Source organism: Rhinolophus sinicus, linkage group LG04 (genome assembly GCF_036562045.2).
Source record: "Rhinolophus sinicus isolate RSC01 linkage group LG04, ASM3656204v1, whole genome shotgun sequence".
Lineage (NCBI taxonomy): Eukaryota > Metazoa > Chordata > Mammalia > Chiroptera > Rhinolophidae > Rhinolophus > Rhinolophus sinicus.
Window position 1 is genome coordinate 167,951,233 of NC_133754.1, and position 14,556 is coordinate 167,965,788.

A 14,556-nucleotide genomic window follows, 5' to 3' on the forward strand; every position below is an offset into this window, starting at 1 on the left:
CGCAGTTTGGACACCCCTGGTATAAGTCTTTATCCCTCTGACAACCACGAATCTACTGAATTGGTCCAGAGTTTGCTAAACATAAAGATGGCTTCACTTCTGTGCACTGTCATATAACAGCCTCCCTTTTCTATAAATCCTGTTAAGGCACTGGCTTAGCTTCCTCCTCTGGACACATAAAAACTGCTATTTAAACATACCACATTAAAATGTTTATGTACTTTATTTTCCTTAAATAATAATTTGCTACAATCTTGTCACAATTTTTTTTTAAATGGAACACAGTATTAACAAAGGCAGAATTCTTTAGGACAATCAAAATCATGGTGTACTTAGAATAAATTAACATCAAATTGTGTTTATTCTCAGATAGTCTGATCCTCTCCTTTGAAATGAAACGGAGACCATTGTACCTGAGGGTGAATGCAAACATTTGTTCTTCTATACAGAGACTCATTCTTTATATAAACTCCACTGTCATATGAATCGTTAGGAATCCTGAGAAACATTCACCCACGGGCACACGCACATATCTACACACAGCCACAGACAACCCTATAGAAGCTGGGTTGCCCATGGTTCAACGACCAGAAGACCTTTCCTCAGAAGGGCCAAAGATTTTGAATATTTAGATGCTATCCCATCTCCCCTCAGGAAAATCGTAATGTTTCAAGTGTAGTAGCTTGAAGTAGCAGCAATCCACATAGAAGATTCAGTAGTCGGCGCTTCCGGTCTTGGGTGCTGCGTGTGCAGTGAGGTGAGCAGCGGCTGCTCCTACAACTAATGCACAGACAACAAACCAGACCGTACCCCAAGTCTGCGTTCTCAGAGTCTCGACTGAAAATTCACCCGAACCTCATCCGGTTCAGGCACTGCGCGTGAACCTGAAGAGCGTCACTGATGCAGGCAGATAGCAGGGAATTCTGGATGCGATTCTCAGAAACGCGAGTATCAGAAGTAGCAGGGAGATGGGACAAAGAGAGGGAGGGCAGCAAAGGTACTACTCGTCCTTCCGCTTCAGAACCCACTCCCCCGCCGTTCAGTACATTCATCGTGGTTTCCTTCGCATCGAGGGGGTGGGTGAACGCAAACTGTTCCAGCGTGGCCTATAAGCACAGGAAGCTCGGCCCTTTGAGTCCTATACACATATACATACAAAATATCCAAGAAACTCGAAATCGCCACACCATCTTGTTTGTGGGAAGTCAACAGCGCTGCGGGAGCCCCCTTCTTAATTGCTCAAGGATGGTTTACAGGATCATGGCGACGTCTAGGGAGGACAGGCCCCCAACTGAGATCCCCTTCTGCTTAGTTCTCCCAAGAGGAATAATGGGCCTAAATCACGCTAGCCCTGCATGCATATCTATACAGTTCCTATGTACACAATACCTTTCTTATAGAAATTTAAAGTGCCTGGGTTCAAATGTGCCCATTCCTTTCCCACGCCACAGCCTACAGATTCCTCTTGCTGCTTCCAGAGAGAAGGTCTGTCCTTAAGGAGGATGCCCTTGGGAAAGAGGAATGAACGTTTTCACAGTTGTCTTAACTGGGATCCAGCATTTGGACTAAGCCTTCTTCATAAACACGAAGAATCGCTTCACACACAAACTTGTACTGGCTCTGGAAGAGAAAAGAAAGCCGTCAAGTCCAGCAGCAGCTCCATTACCGTTGCATTCCACCACATACATAGTTCTTCTTTCACCTCATTCCTAAATACCCCCTGAGCTCGAGCTCTGGGCCAGGCCAGACCGTGCCACGTGCCAGGGAAACAGAGTGGAGAAGACACACCTGTGAACCCGTTATTCCTGTAAGATGAGCGGCTGCTCCCAGACAGGTATAGACAAAGTGTCATGGAATCCTGGCAGAGGGAGGCCCTGGCAGTCTGGGGCAGTCAGGGAAGGGGTGATGGTTGTCACAGGTGACCATTCCAGCGTGAAGGTGCCGAGCAGTACGGCCCACTCTGAGAAGTGCAGTCAGGGCTCACGGGCCTGGCCTAGAACACGCAGGCATGGGAGGAGGGGCCATGCAGGTGGGCCAGGACCAGGTCACACTGGGCCTTGTGTTGGGGGAGGATGTGGGTTTTGTCTTACAAAGAAGAGCCACTGAAAGCTGCTCTGCAGAATATGGTTCTTTATATTAACAAACACCTAAGAAACTTATGTTTTAGTGATGTGACAGGGTGAAAAAAAGCATTTACAATGTGCTTCACTAGCCAGGAAAATCTACCAAAATGATGTACTTAACATTTTTTTAACCAGCAATGATGTCTTCCATGGCAGAAAACGGCCTTAATAACATGACACTTTTCTTTTAACCAGATTTCCTGGATACAAATGAATATAAAACTACAAGAGCTCACAAGTATTGCAGAAATCTTATAAACTTTGTCCACGAGCATGTGAGGATAGAACTGGCTACAACATGGAATTCCACCGCTTTCTTTCCAACGCTTCCTCGTCCATCCTGGAGGTTTTTACCTTAGAGGCCACTCCTCCAGAAAGACTTCCTTGACTTTCTAAAGTTGGCTTTGATTTTCTTCCACTGAGTTCTTAGACTCCCCTTGGACTTTCCCCATTGTTGCTGAGACTTATAATTGACTAGCCCTGTCCTCCTAACACCTACAAGCTCGGGTCTCTCCTGTTTGCATAATTATCCACTGAATAAATGAGTATGGGATGGTCCCCCTTTTGCAGATGGGGTAACTGAGGCTGGGAGAGAGGTTAAGAGATTATCCAAAGGTGGCCCAGTAGTTGGGGGAGCGTGAATCATGCTCTTTGCTCACCAGCCCACAGCCTTTCTTGGAGTTCTGCGGGAAAACCACAAGATTTTCTCTTGAGGACACTTGTAGTGCCAAGTACCCAGGTGTGACATATGTGGGAGAAGAGCCCACAGGAAGCGTGAGCAGGGCCATGTGACACATTTGTGAGCCAAAAGGCTCACTTAGGAACAGGCGAGTGGTGTGAGACCCTCAGGAGACCTTACTTACTTCTCATGGACAAATGATGGGCCAGTGGTTGACAATGCAGAATGCAACCAGGCTGCTCCCTGGCCAAGTGGCTGGCAGGAAACAAACCATGGAGGTAGCAGAAGTGGAGGCAGTGAAAGGCAGAGGCCAGATGCAGTGGGCTTTGAAGCTGTTCAGCCCCGACAAGCTCTGTGACCATGAGCAAGTGACTCAGTCCCCTCAAGCCTTGGTCACTTGACCGGCAAAGCCCTTTGCGCAGGCCTGGCCCAAGGCAAGTGCTCAGGAGGCATCGGCCACTGTTACTATTTTTATTATTGGATTTCCACTCACTGATGTTTGCACCATCATGGCGCGCTGGTCTCGCATTTTCCGGACAATATCCAGTGGGTAAACGGGCAGGTTTCTCTCAATTAGGCACATGGCTGTTTCCATGGTGACCAAGACACCTGTTCGACCTATTCCAGCGCTGGGGAGAAGAGGAGCAGAGACTTGGGATTTGCTCAGCCAGCATTTCTGCCCAGCCCCGCTCAACTCCTCACTAGTTCTCACGTTTACTTGGATGGAGCTTTCCCCCGCTTTACCTTTAAGAATACAAAACACACACTCAGGGTGAGTTCTCAAACTGGCTGAGGAAGCCTCTCCTCATGGAGTCTGAGGGAAAGGGCTTAAAACCAATGGAAAGAAACCCACCTTTAAGTGCAAACTCCACCACCCCCCATCTCATTCGCATCCACGCATCCATCGTGAAGGTCAATTGACTCAGAACGGTGAAGATGAGGGAGGGGTTTTCTTTATCAGCTCTGTGCTGCATTCACAGGTTTATGCTTTCACAAAGTTCCAAGTGTTTTGACATAGGAAATAGACGTTTGTAAAAGCATGTATCGTCTTGTGGGATTTAGGTGGGTTTGATGTCTGCTAACTTTCTCCAGGCCTTTCCCAAGGAGCACAAGTATTTAAAAAATGAAAAAGCCAACAAGCCGTGGCTTACAGTACCTGCAGTGAACTAAGACGGGTTCAGCATCCACTCTCAGAGACTTCACACAGTTTACAAATTCCAGGAAGTCTGAAGAGTCATCGGGCACGCCGTGGTCAGGCCACGCAACGTACTGGAGATGTGTCACAGTGTGCTTTTCTCTGGTCTGTGGAAGACGCAGACAGGTCTTGGTAAGTCAATCCAGATGGGGGGGTAGGAACCACCGGCCCCGCCCTGGCCTCCAGACGCTCTTTCGTTCCCTGTGCACAGCCCCATGGTGGCCGCTGCCAACTCCCGCTCCCCCTCCTCACCTAGTCTCCCAAACACCTACTCCCTAGGGCTCAGCTAAGGCCCCCAGCCACGGGGCTGCTTCTCCACACTCTGCCACTGTTGAGCTCTTCCTGTTGACTTCTATAGTACTTGCCATTAGGGCCACACACGTTAGCTTTTTTTAAATTGGCAACATATACATAACATGAAGTTTACCATTTTAACCATTACTAAAATGTACATTTCAGTGGTTTTACATACATTTACAATGTTGTACAACCATCACCACTACTCACTCATCAAACATTAACTCTTCATGCTCTCCTCCCCCCAAATCCTGGCAACCACCATTCTCCTTTCCGTCTCTATGAATCCGACTGATCCAGGTACTTCATACAAGTAGACTCAGACAGTATTTGTCCTTTATTAGTGTCTGGCTCATTTCCCTTAGCATCATGTTCTCAAGGTTCATCCGTGTTATAGCATGTGTCAGCATTTCCTTTCTTTTTGAGGATGGATAATACTGGATCGTATGAACAGACCACACTTTCTTTGGTATGCTCCATTCATCCAGCGAGGGGTATGGGCTATTTCCACCTGTTGGCTATTATAAACACGGGTGCTGGCTCTTTTACGGAAATGCTTGCCAGGTGAAAACATAGAGCAGAACTAGAAGACCAGCCCCACCCAGGAGTACAGTGGATGCTGACCGGCCTCTAAACACTGCCCTCCCCAGACCACTCACCGTGGGGCACTGCTCTCACCTCGGTGTTCGTGACCAGCATTTCTCGGAGCACATAAGGGATGGTGCAGTCCTCTGACTGACAGCGGATGTGAAAGCTGCCGTGTTCCACGACGTCGGGGGGATCGGGCCAGTACTGGTGACATTTGGTCTGGAAGGGAACACAGGGTGTGAATTGACCTCCTCTGCAGGGTGGTGTACACGAGCAGTTACCTGCACAGACGGGTCAGGCATCCGCCCAGAGCCCTCATTCACACCAGGTCTCCTGCGGGGAGAAAACTCAGGCGCGGCCGCCCTGCTCTGTCTGTTCTGAGGGGCAGAGGGACAGCCCTTCCTCTTGTGGAGAGTAGGATGGGGGTCGACCTGCCAGTGGCCAGGCCACAGCCTGCAAACCAGCCTGCGGCTGGAGGCTGGAGGATGAGGAGAGAGACTTATCTTCTTCCTCACCAGCGTCCAATTGTTGGAAGAACGGGCGAGGCCTCAGAAATGGGGACCTGACTTAGGAGTGACCGCCTCCAGTCCTCAGTCAAGCCCACTCCAGTCCCTGAGGCCCCTTCTTTGTTCTCAACACCCCCTTTCTACCTTACCCCCCCTCCCCGTCCACCGCACCCTCTCCAGGTAGAGGCCCCAAGGGACAGTGGTTAAGAGCACACATTTGGGAGTCAGACAGACCTCTGCTGGAGTTAGCCATATGACTTTGAACGTGCTACCTAACCTCCCCGATTTTCACGTTTTCACCCAAAAGATGAGGACAACACCTGCTTCACAGATGGTGACAGAGGCTGGAGATAACAGGGTGCAGTGCCAGGCTCAATGTGCGGGGTCAGGTCAATGGTTATTGACCGATTATTATTGCTGTTGCTATGAGTCTCCAATCAACTTACAAATGATCAGAGATTCCACCAACACGCAGATGAAATAAATCCCTAACCTGAGATGAACACCCCTTTGCATTTGAGCAGCATCTTCTAGGCTCTCAAATGCCTTCGTACATGACTCGTATGGAGCTGATACTCCCCAGACAGCAGACAAGGAAACCGGGCTCAGTGGGATTAAGGTTCTAGGGCTACTGTGGCTTTCCCGAAGCCTGGCTGATCCCATGCCCCCCCGCCCGCCCTGTTTTCTACTCCCCCTTCCAAACCCTGAAGGTTGTTCCATAGCCATCTGACTCCCACCGCTGGATTTGAAGCAAAATTCAGGGCCTAGCAATCCCTCCCATCCTAGTTCTGTCAGTCAAATTCTCACGCATTCAAATTTTTTTTTTCTCCTAACCTACAGGCACACATCAAATGTCACAGTTTGAAATTAATAATTTGAACTTAATAATTTGAAATGAAAGCAAGCTGCTGGGAAGCTGGAGCTAAGAATTTACTTCTGAACCTTAAGCCTGGGCATTTTCGTTAGTAGCCATTTCCCAACTTGGCTTGGACCTGAAGGGGCTGCTGTCCGTAGAACCCAAGACATAGTCGACAGCCACTGGCCATCCATGCAGGAGGCGTAGAGCTCTGCTGCAGGAGCCCCAGGGTCCTGCCCGCAGGATGACTAACGGGAAGATATCCTCTGAAGTGATCAGCCCATGCAAGGCACAGCCACAAATACCTCTATTTCCAGATACACCCAGGGAAGTGACCAGAACTGGAGTCTCTCTTTATCCCTTGGTCAAGTTTAATCTTAGGTCTAGTTGGATCTCAAAGCACTGGCGGTGTAGCGGAAAGAGTAAGAAGTTAGTGGAAATCCTGAATTTCAATCACGGTGAATAAACTTCACTAACCCGCTGTGTGATCCTGGCTCAGTTACTTAACTTCTCTGAGCCTCAGTTTTCACATTAAGGCTGCTGCTGTGGGGAGAGTTGATGCTCAAACCTAGTATCTTTTGAAGAGTATATACTAAGCACCAAATGGTGCTTTTTATGGACAGTATATTATCTTGGCCTCGAAACAACCCCATGAGGTAGGTAATACTGTTGGCTTTATTTTGCATATGAGTAAACTGAGGCTCAGAGTGGGAGTCAACTTGCGTCAGATCATACATATAGGAAGTGGGGCATACATAGATATAAAAAATAATTCCCCCCCTCCCCAAAAGAAATACTATTGATGGAAGGGGAGGGAGAAGGGCTGTTTCAACTGAAAAATATCTCCAGCGCTCTATTTCCTTATAAGGAAACCATGAACCTGAAGGGTGAACACCGTGCAAAACACTTGGGGTAGGAAGGACAAGAGGGAGGCATCAAAGCCATCCTACAGAGGGAGCATCTCGCAGACCACGGGGCAAGTCAAGGCTCTGGAGAGGCCACCTGCACGGGCAGACATGAGGGCAGCACAAAGGGGGCGGGGGGCCCTGGCCAGCCACATGCCGGCGGGGAGTCCCCCTCTACTAAAAGCACAATATGGAAGAAAACAAACGGGACATGCTGGAAATGTTCTCTCTCAGAAAAAGTGCGGGGCAAGGCTGCTCGCCTGGAGGGACTGAGTGCTGACACCAGAAGAACCAGTGGGTGGAGGCGAGGAGCGGCGGGACCTCAGGATGAAGGGCTCCGATCACCTGAGCGTTTGCAACAGGAGAGGGAGGAACCACGCAGGTTGGATTTTAGAAGAACAGGTTTCTAACAATCGATAAACAAGAGAGGTGAGTTCCCAGGGCCAGTGACTGTGAAGCGAATGCAATGACTCATGGGAGATGGGAATCGCTCACGCAGGAACCCGATGGAACCAGCCGGAATGGATTCAGTTAGGAAGAAAGAGCTGGGAAACAAAGAAACCCCCCAGGTCACGTGGAGACCACAGGAGCTCAGGTTCAGAGCGGCCACCAACAAAAGAGAGGAGGGGGACATGATAAGGACAGAGCAGGAGGGGCAGGGCCTGCAAGAGCAGCCAGAGGAAGTGGGGCCTCTTAAATGGAAGAAAGGGCCTTTTCTGCTGAGCTGGAACAAGCAGAATGAGGGAAAGAAGGGAGTGCTATCCAGGGCAGATCATGTGTCACTAACCATGCCTGTTGGAGCTCTCTTTTCTCTGCGGAGAAGAACGACTTTAAGCCGGGAAGGGTAGGCCAACTTTAAAGGGGAAAGAGGCCATCCCTCTCCAAATTAAGCCCCTCTCAGCTCTTTTTGCGATGTTTTGCTGCAACACAAGCAGAGGTTGACAGAGGGTGCAACTTCTCCTACATTATACTACCGCTGTGAGCCTGGCCCCGCACTGCTCTGCCCAGGACCAGCACTTGTCCGGGGCTGGGTGAGGCCATAGTCAATGCAGGGGTCCTAAGGCAGGCGAGCTGAGGAAAGGGGAACTGCCTTCTGGCTCGTTATGATGGATCCAAGCCAGGAGTGCAAGGGGGTGTCTGATCATTCTTCAGCTTGGGGAAGGCCAGGGAGTGGGCAGGAGTGTGGAGCTTCCCATCACTGGAGGTGTCCATCAACAGCTCCTTACAGGAGATTTGTGGGTCATGGAGGGGTGGGACTAGGTGACATTTAAGACCCTTTCCAGCTCTGAGATTCATGTTCCGCAGAACACAGTGTGACATGCACACATTTGAATTGGAAATCAAGCCACTTACCCGCCCTCGCTCTGTGAGAGTCGTCAACATGACGATAAGTGATAATTTCTGATCCCAGACGATTTGCCAAAACTGTGCACAGGTATGTGGCAGGGGACCCTGAGCGGCAATGTATTTGTTCACGAGGTTAGCAGCAGGAATTTCCATCTGGGAAGAGATTGTTACGGCGTTAGACTCTGTTACTGCCACAGACGGACGGGGAACTGGATCTTTAACTCTTCTAGTTGGTAACTGACATCACACCAGACTATCTCAATAAGTGAAAAAATGCTAGTTTTAAAAATCCTTGAAAGACATGTGACAACAGTGCTAGCATTAGATATTTAAGATAACTGTGTGGTGATATGTGGTAGGTGATCATCAGAAACGTACCTACAAGACGGCAGAAGAGTATAAATCACTGTCATTGCTGTATCCTAAATATAATCAATACAGGTTATCAGCATTTTCAGCAACGGGGACCCATCGTCATGCCCAGATCTTTCCATACGCAGGGTTTTCTACCAATATCTTTTTATTTGACTTTGAAGCGTACACCGTCCAGGCTTCTACCACCAACGCCTGCGGCACACTGCTTTCTGCACGCCTGCCAGTGCTTGTGTCAATCTTTTCTCCTCCATACTTTACAGAGGTATAATTGACAAATAAAAAACATATTTAAGATGCACAACGTGATGGTTTGATGTACATATACACTGTGAAATGATGACCACAAGTTGACGAACACACCCATCACGTCACAGCCTTCATCTGAGTTAATGTTAATGTTAAAATGTTTTCAATTGTCTTCAGTGTCCCTCCCCCATCCTGCTCCGCTTTTACTTCCGTCCTTCTGAGCTGAGTCCTTTCTATGAAAGAACACTCAGAACCTGCTGAGCTTTGCCATGGCCCTGTGATTCCCTCATTCTTAGGTGGGGAAGGTAAACGGAGGTGCCTAATTCACGGTTTGGCTGGTGCTTGTGTTAATGGCTTCCTCAACTCTCCCCCGCCCTGAAATAACTCAAAGATATTGGACTGCATAGTCTTACTGCCCCCATCGTTTCTGACACTGTTTTCAAGACACCCAGAATGGTCAATGAATCAATGAATCCCACAGATGTTTTGGAATAAGTGGAATCACTGATCTGTCCCATTTTTATTAGGGAAGCTCTTGATATTTTGCTGTTGAGAACTTACCTAGAGAAATCATCTGTTCACTTGGATCATGGGTTGGCAAACTGTGGCCTGAAGGCCAAACCTGACTGCTGTTTTGCAAGCCAAGAGTGGTTTTTGGTTTTTTTACATGGTTGCATTTTAAATGGCTGTCTAGTTACCTCAGTAATATCCTCAATTTTGCCTCTCAGCTTGCAAAGATCAAAATACTTACTATCACGCCCTCTACAGAAAAAGCGTTGCCAACCCTTGGTTTTAGATAAAGAAACTGAGGTTCACAGAGGTCAAGTTAAGTTGCCCAAGATTCATTTTCAGAGTGAAATGAATGCTTTCCCCATAACATGTGAAATCTTTTACCTTTTCTTTTTGGGTTAGGTGCACAGAGGTGGTTTTATTTTTCTTACTTTTAGATGGGATATATAGTAATAACATGGAGGAAAAACACCGACAGTTACAAACAAAGCACTGACAAAAAAACAAAAAAACCAAAACACCTAAAAGTTAGCAGCGGAAGATGGGAGGCAATGGAGTCAGAGATACGGAATCTGAATTCTGGTCTCACCTTCTGTTAGCTATGTGACTTTTCAAAAATTATTTATTTTCTCTGAACCTTAGTTTTATCCTATGTAAAATGAGACTACTCTGCCTTCCCTCAATGGCTGTTGTGCTGCAATCAGGGAGTGAACAGGAAAGCACTTCGTCAACTACAAAGCACATACTACTGTTATCATGCTTGATACAATGCACGTGTGCTTTCTTACTACCCAGATTCCTAACTTACTTACGTTCACATAACTCGCATTAATATAATCTTCATTTCCCTGCAGTAATACCCGGGTGGTGTCATCTGTGGGGGAGAAAAAAAATGCACCGATGATTCCGAGCGTTATTTTTATCATACCAAGTAAATGGGAGTTCAGTCCCCAGCCCCATCTGCAGCTCTCGCCTCATTAGCATAAACACTATTCCCCAACTGTTCCGAGTCTGAAATGGCTGCAATAAAGACGGTGGTGTTTACAGACACACTGAAAATCGTTCCAGTATACCAGACAATCTGTTTTAAAAAGGGAAACATTATCTCAGTGTGCCCGGGGGGAGGGAGGGGGGCGCGGGAAGGAGGCATTCACACCAGATACTCACAAGGCAGCACATCTTTATATCGGTTTTTGTCCAAATTTTGAGGCAGCTTTGCAAACGTGATGGCCAAACCGGGCTTCTTTCTGTACAGTTGCTACATGACAAAGAGAGAAGTGCAAAACCATTGCAAAAGCCAGCCATGAAGGGAGTAGGGAAACGTACAGTAAAACTTACCACTCATGGCACCAAAATCTTAACATTTAAAAGTGACTATGTTATATATGAAAAGAAAAAAAATCTTCCCAATAAGAAATTCTACAATCCTATGAGAAACTAAGTTCTTCAATAACTTTTTTAGCACAAGGATCTTGGGAATAAAAAGTCATAAGGAAGGGGTCTGAGTCACACATAATGGATCATGCTAAGTAAAACCTCATTTTCAAGACAATTACTTGACAAATGCTAAAAGTAAAGAAAAAAAGTTCATTCTCAAAATTGAATGGAAATCATTTATATTAGTCTAAACACAGTTCCCTCCAATTCAGTGGAGTGAACCATATTTTTTGCTTAAAAACAAGAGCAATTTCATTCATTACTTCAGAAGTATATTTCTACAGTAAAAAATGTATTCCAATACACAGTAAACTTCATTTAAAGAGGTATTCCCCTGTACATGCAATCCCGAGCAAAAAATTCAATTAAAGCAGCCTTTGAATATCTACAAGCACATATTAGATACTTTTGCACAGTACCTGATGTGATTTTGACAACAGCTCTGAGAGGTATTAATAGTATCCTTATTTTGCAAGCGAGGAGGCAGAGATTAAACGCTTAGCTCAAGATCACAAACCACAGGCTGAACTCAGATATGACTCTAACGCTTGAGTTTTCCTTTTTCTTTGAAATCACTTTACTAAGGTATGATTGACAAGTAAAAAGTGGTCCGTATTTACTGTACAAAACTCAGTGAGTTTAATGATAAGTATATACCAATGAAACCACCACCATCAAGGCCATAGACAAATCCATCGCCTGCCAAAGTTTCCTCCTGCCCCGTTCAGTTTCCTTTCCTACACAACTGTTCACTATACACTTTGAACTCGAAAGTGAAACACTATTCACCAGTGGTTTTTATTAACTTCATGGGAATTTAAAAACAATATAATTTTCCCATGTTGGAAGTGATCTATTTTTTTTTGCAGAAAATTTGGGAAATTCTAACTAACATAAAGAAAGAAAATTACTAGTAATTTCACAACAGAGGTGTCCCTTTTCATATAATTTCTCCAGCTTATTGTTTTCTGTATATACAAGCATACATAAGCATATATGCATACACATAATGTGCAGATATTTAAAAAATAAAATAAAAAAGGAGACTGAACTGTTACCACTTTCCCTACTATGTTCTGTGGAACCTGTTTTGAAAGATGCTAATAGGAACTCCTGAGAAAAAGTTTCAAGGTCAAAGAAATTTGGGTAATACAAGCCACCTGATGTCCTATGAGTGTCCAAGAAGACTAGTCCGGCCATGCACAAGCTTATTTCTGATTAACTAAGCATTTCTCAAGCTAATTTGGCCATGGAGAATCTCACATCTCACAAGAAGTGTTCTGATTACCCTAATATTGAAACCTGTTTTTTCCTACTTATTATATGCTGTCTAGTTTCCTGTGTCATTAAATATTCTAAGTATTCTCTATATACATGCTTTTTACTGACTCAATAATCTCTAGTTTCTCATAATTTAACTTTTACTGTACATCTTGATTAGGCTGTTTTCCATTTTTTTACTCTTATAAATTCCCAGGAACAGAACTACTGCATCAAAGCATATTTTTAAGGACTTTGCAAACTGCCCTACAGGGATGTTATGAGAATGGTTAGTTCACCAAATTGTGGCCAATATCATCAACTAAAATCTGTTTGCAAGTTGAATAGGGAGGCTTAACGTTATTTTTCCCCTTAAAGTTTTGAAAATTTCATTTCTTGTTTTATAAAGTGGCCTCTGTTGGTTTTTCTTATTAGTTTTTTTCTTTTTTAATTAAACAAACAAATTGCACAGAAATCACCAGGAGAGAATTAGCAAAGAGATTTTTGGTAACGATTACTGTGTCATGTCTTACACATTCACCAAATGTTTAGCATTTCAATCTCTCTCCAAGCTCACCTACTGGTCTTTATAATTTCAGTTCATAATCAAGCAGCCACTGGACTTCTTAAATATCTGCAAGCTTTGATGGACTCTGAGCTCATTCTAGAAATAAAGTCATGACTTACAGGGAGGTATTGGTTTGATTCTGAAAGGAGGAGAATATCTGAGTCAATCAAGTTCCCCAAAACGACATTTTGGTTCTAACGAACAGCACAGAGGTGAAATCTACTTAGGCAAATATAACATAATCAGAAAAGCTAACTTAGAAGTAAAAAGAAGTTTTTTTCAAGTAAGTTTGGGACCTTCCATAGTGTCACTTTAAATACACAGCCCCAGATGCAGAGCCCACTGCTGGCATGCCCACGGATTCTTAGTCCCTTTCACAGATGAAGAAGGACAGCATGTCGGCGCGGCACTTGAAACGTCAAGTTTGTTCCTTGTATTCCATACACATTATACGGTATCACACTTTCCTTTCTTAAAAAAAAGAAAAAAACTATTTGGACAATTAATTTTTTAAATGTTTTAAGGTATGAGTGCTCATCTTGAAGGTACAATTGCCTTTACTAATTTCTACATGTGTCAATTTCAACGTCTCATTAAGTCTTCAGCTACTTTGTCCTTCCAAGTCAACTCTTACAATGATCACAGGACTCAGTGAGTCACTTGTTTGGTCACTAATGGACGTTTCCTGTAATGGGTGATGTAGGAGCGTGTTAAGGAAAAACAAGTCAGAAGAGAGAAAAAAAATGGCTTCTGGTTTGGATAAAGATGGAAGTTGCTGAAGTGGGATGGGCGAGGCTCCCTGAGACATGACCTTTGGTCGAGTCTAACTCATCAGTCAGGGAGGGAGGGAGACAAGCTCGTCCCCATTTTCCATCAACTGCGTTCCTCAAGTCTCCAAAGAGGCCTTTAACCGAGCAAGGAGGCAGGGAAGTTGCCAGTCACCTGGTCACTGGAGAGGATCGGCCTAAGGGTTCTTCACTGGGAAGCTGGTTCTCAAAGGACAAGTCAGCATCACCACTTAGCTTTTATCCAGGGACGTCTATGCGGAATGCATACCCTTCTCCTTGCTTAAATAGAAAGCACAACTCAGGCAGGAAAAGCATGTTCCTCTCAGGAAGGAATGAAGCTGGGGCTGAATGGATGAGTCCTGGAGGTGGTAATGGACTTGGAGCTGTGTTAACCCCAGAGCTCCTTTTCATGAGACAAAGAGGAATGCCCTCCCTTGGCTGAAAGGAGTATAGTATCCGGGTATTTTGAGGCTGATTACAAATGCTACCACACTGCTTACACTGAGTAGCAGCCAGGTCACACAGTGTAGCTGCTGGAGGGAGGCTGGGTTGCACCAGGCCATGGTGACTGGTGACAGTGGACTAGACTTTTAACATCAATTCTAATCCTTGCTCTCTCTGACCAGCTGTGTGGCTTCAGGCAAGTCCCTTAGCCTCTGAGCCTCATTTTCTCCATCTATAAAGGAGTGACCTTGATAATTCTGGCCGTACCTCTTTTACAGAACTGGTGTGAGTGTCAACAGAGACAACATATGTGATACACACTTGGTAGATTCCAAAGTGCTATGCAAACGCTCATTATTAAGTGTGATTTCGTTACAGTTGGGACCCAATGCTTTCTGTAATACGTGTAATTGTTTACTGAAAGCCACGGTA

At 45.5% G+C, this 14,556-nt stretch overlaps 1 protein-coding gene across 8 annotated transcripts in view; it reads right to left on the minus strand.

The window, feature by feature from the left end:
• Positions 1 to 204: 204 nt before the first annotated feature.
• Positions 205 to 14,556, minus strand: part of PTPN3 (protein tyrosine phosphatase non-receptor type 3) — a 94,401-nt gene continuing 80,049 nt past the window's right edge. For all 8 annotated transcript variants that reach the window (XM_074330808.1, XM_074330807.1, XM_074330809.1 and 5 more), the window contains 7 exons: positions 10,795 to 10,885; positions 10,440 to 10,501; positions 8,503 to 8,649; positions 4,973 to 5,101; positions 3,959 to 4,104; positions 3,296 to 3,431; positions 205 to 1,620 (listed from right to left, as the gene is read on the minus strand). In XM_074330808.1, the coding sequence (XP_074186909.1) occupies positions 1,543 to 1,620; positions 3,296 to 3,431; positions 3,959 to 4,104; positions 4,973 to 5,101; positions 8,503 to 8,649; positions 10,440 to 10,501; positions 10,795 to 10,885 (789 nt within the window). In that variant the 3' untranslated portion in view covers positions 205 to 1,542. The remainder of the gene's footprint in view (positions 1,621 to 3,295; positions 3,432 to 3,958; positions 4,105 to 4,972; positions 5,102 to 8,502; positions 8,650 to 10,439; positions 10,502 to 10,794; positions 10,886 to 14,556) is intronic.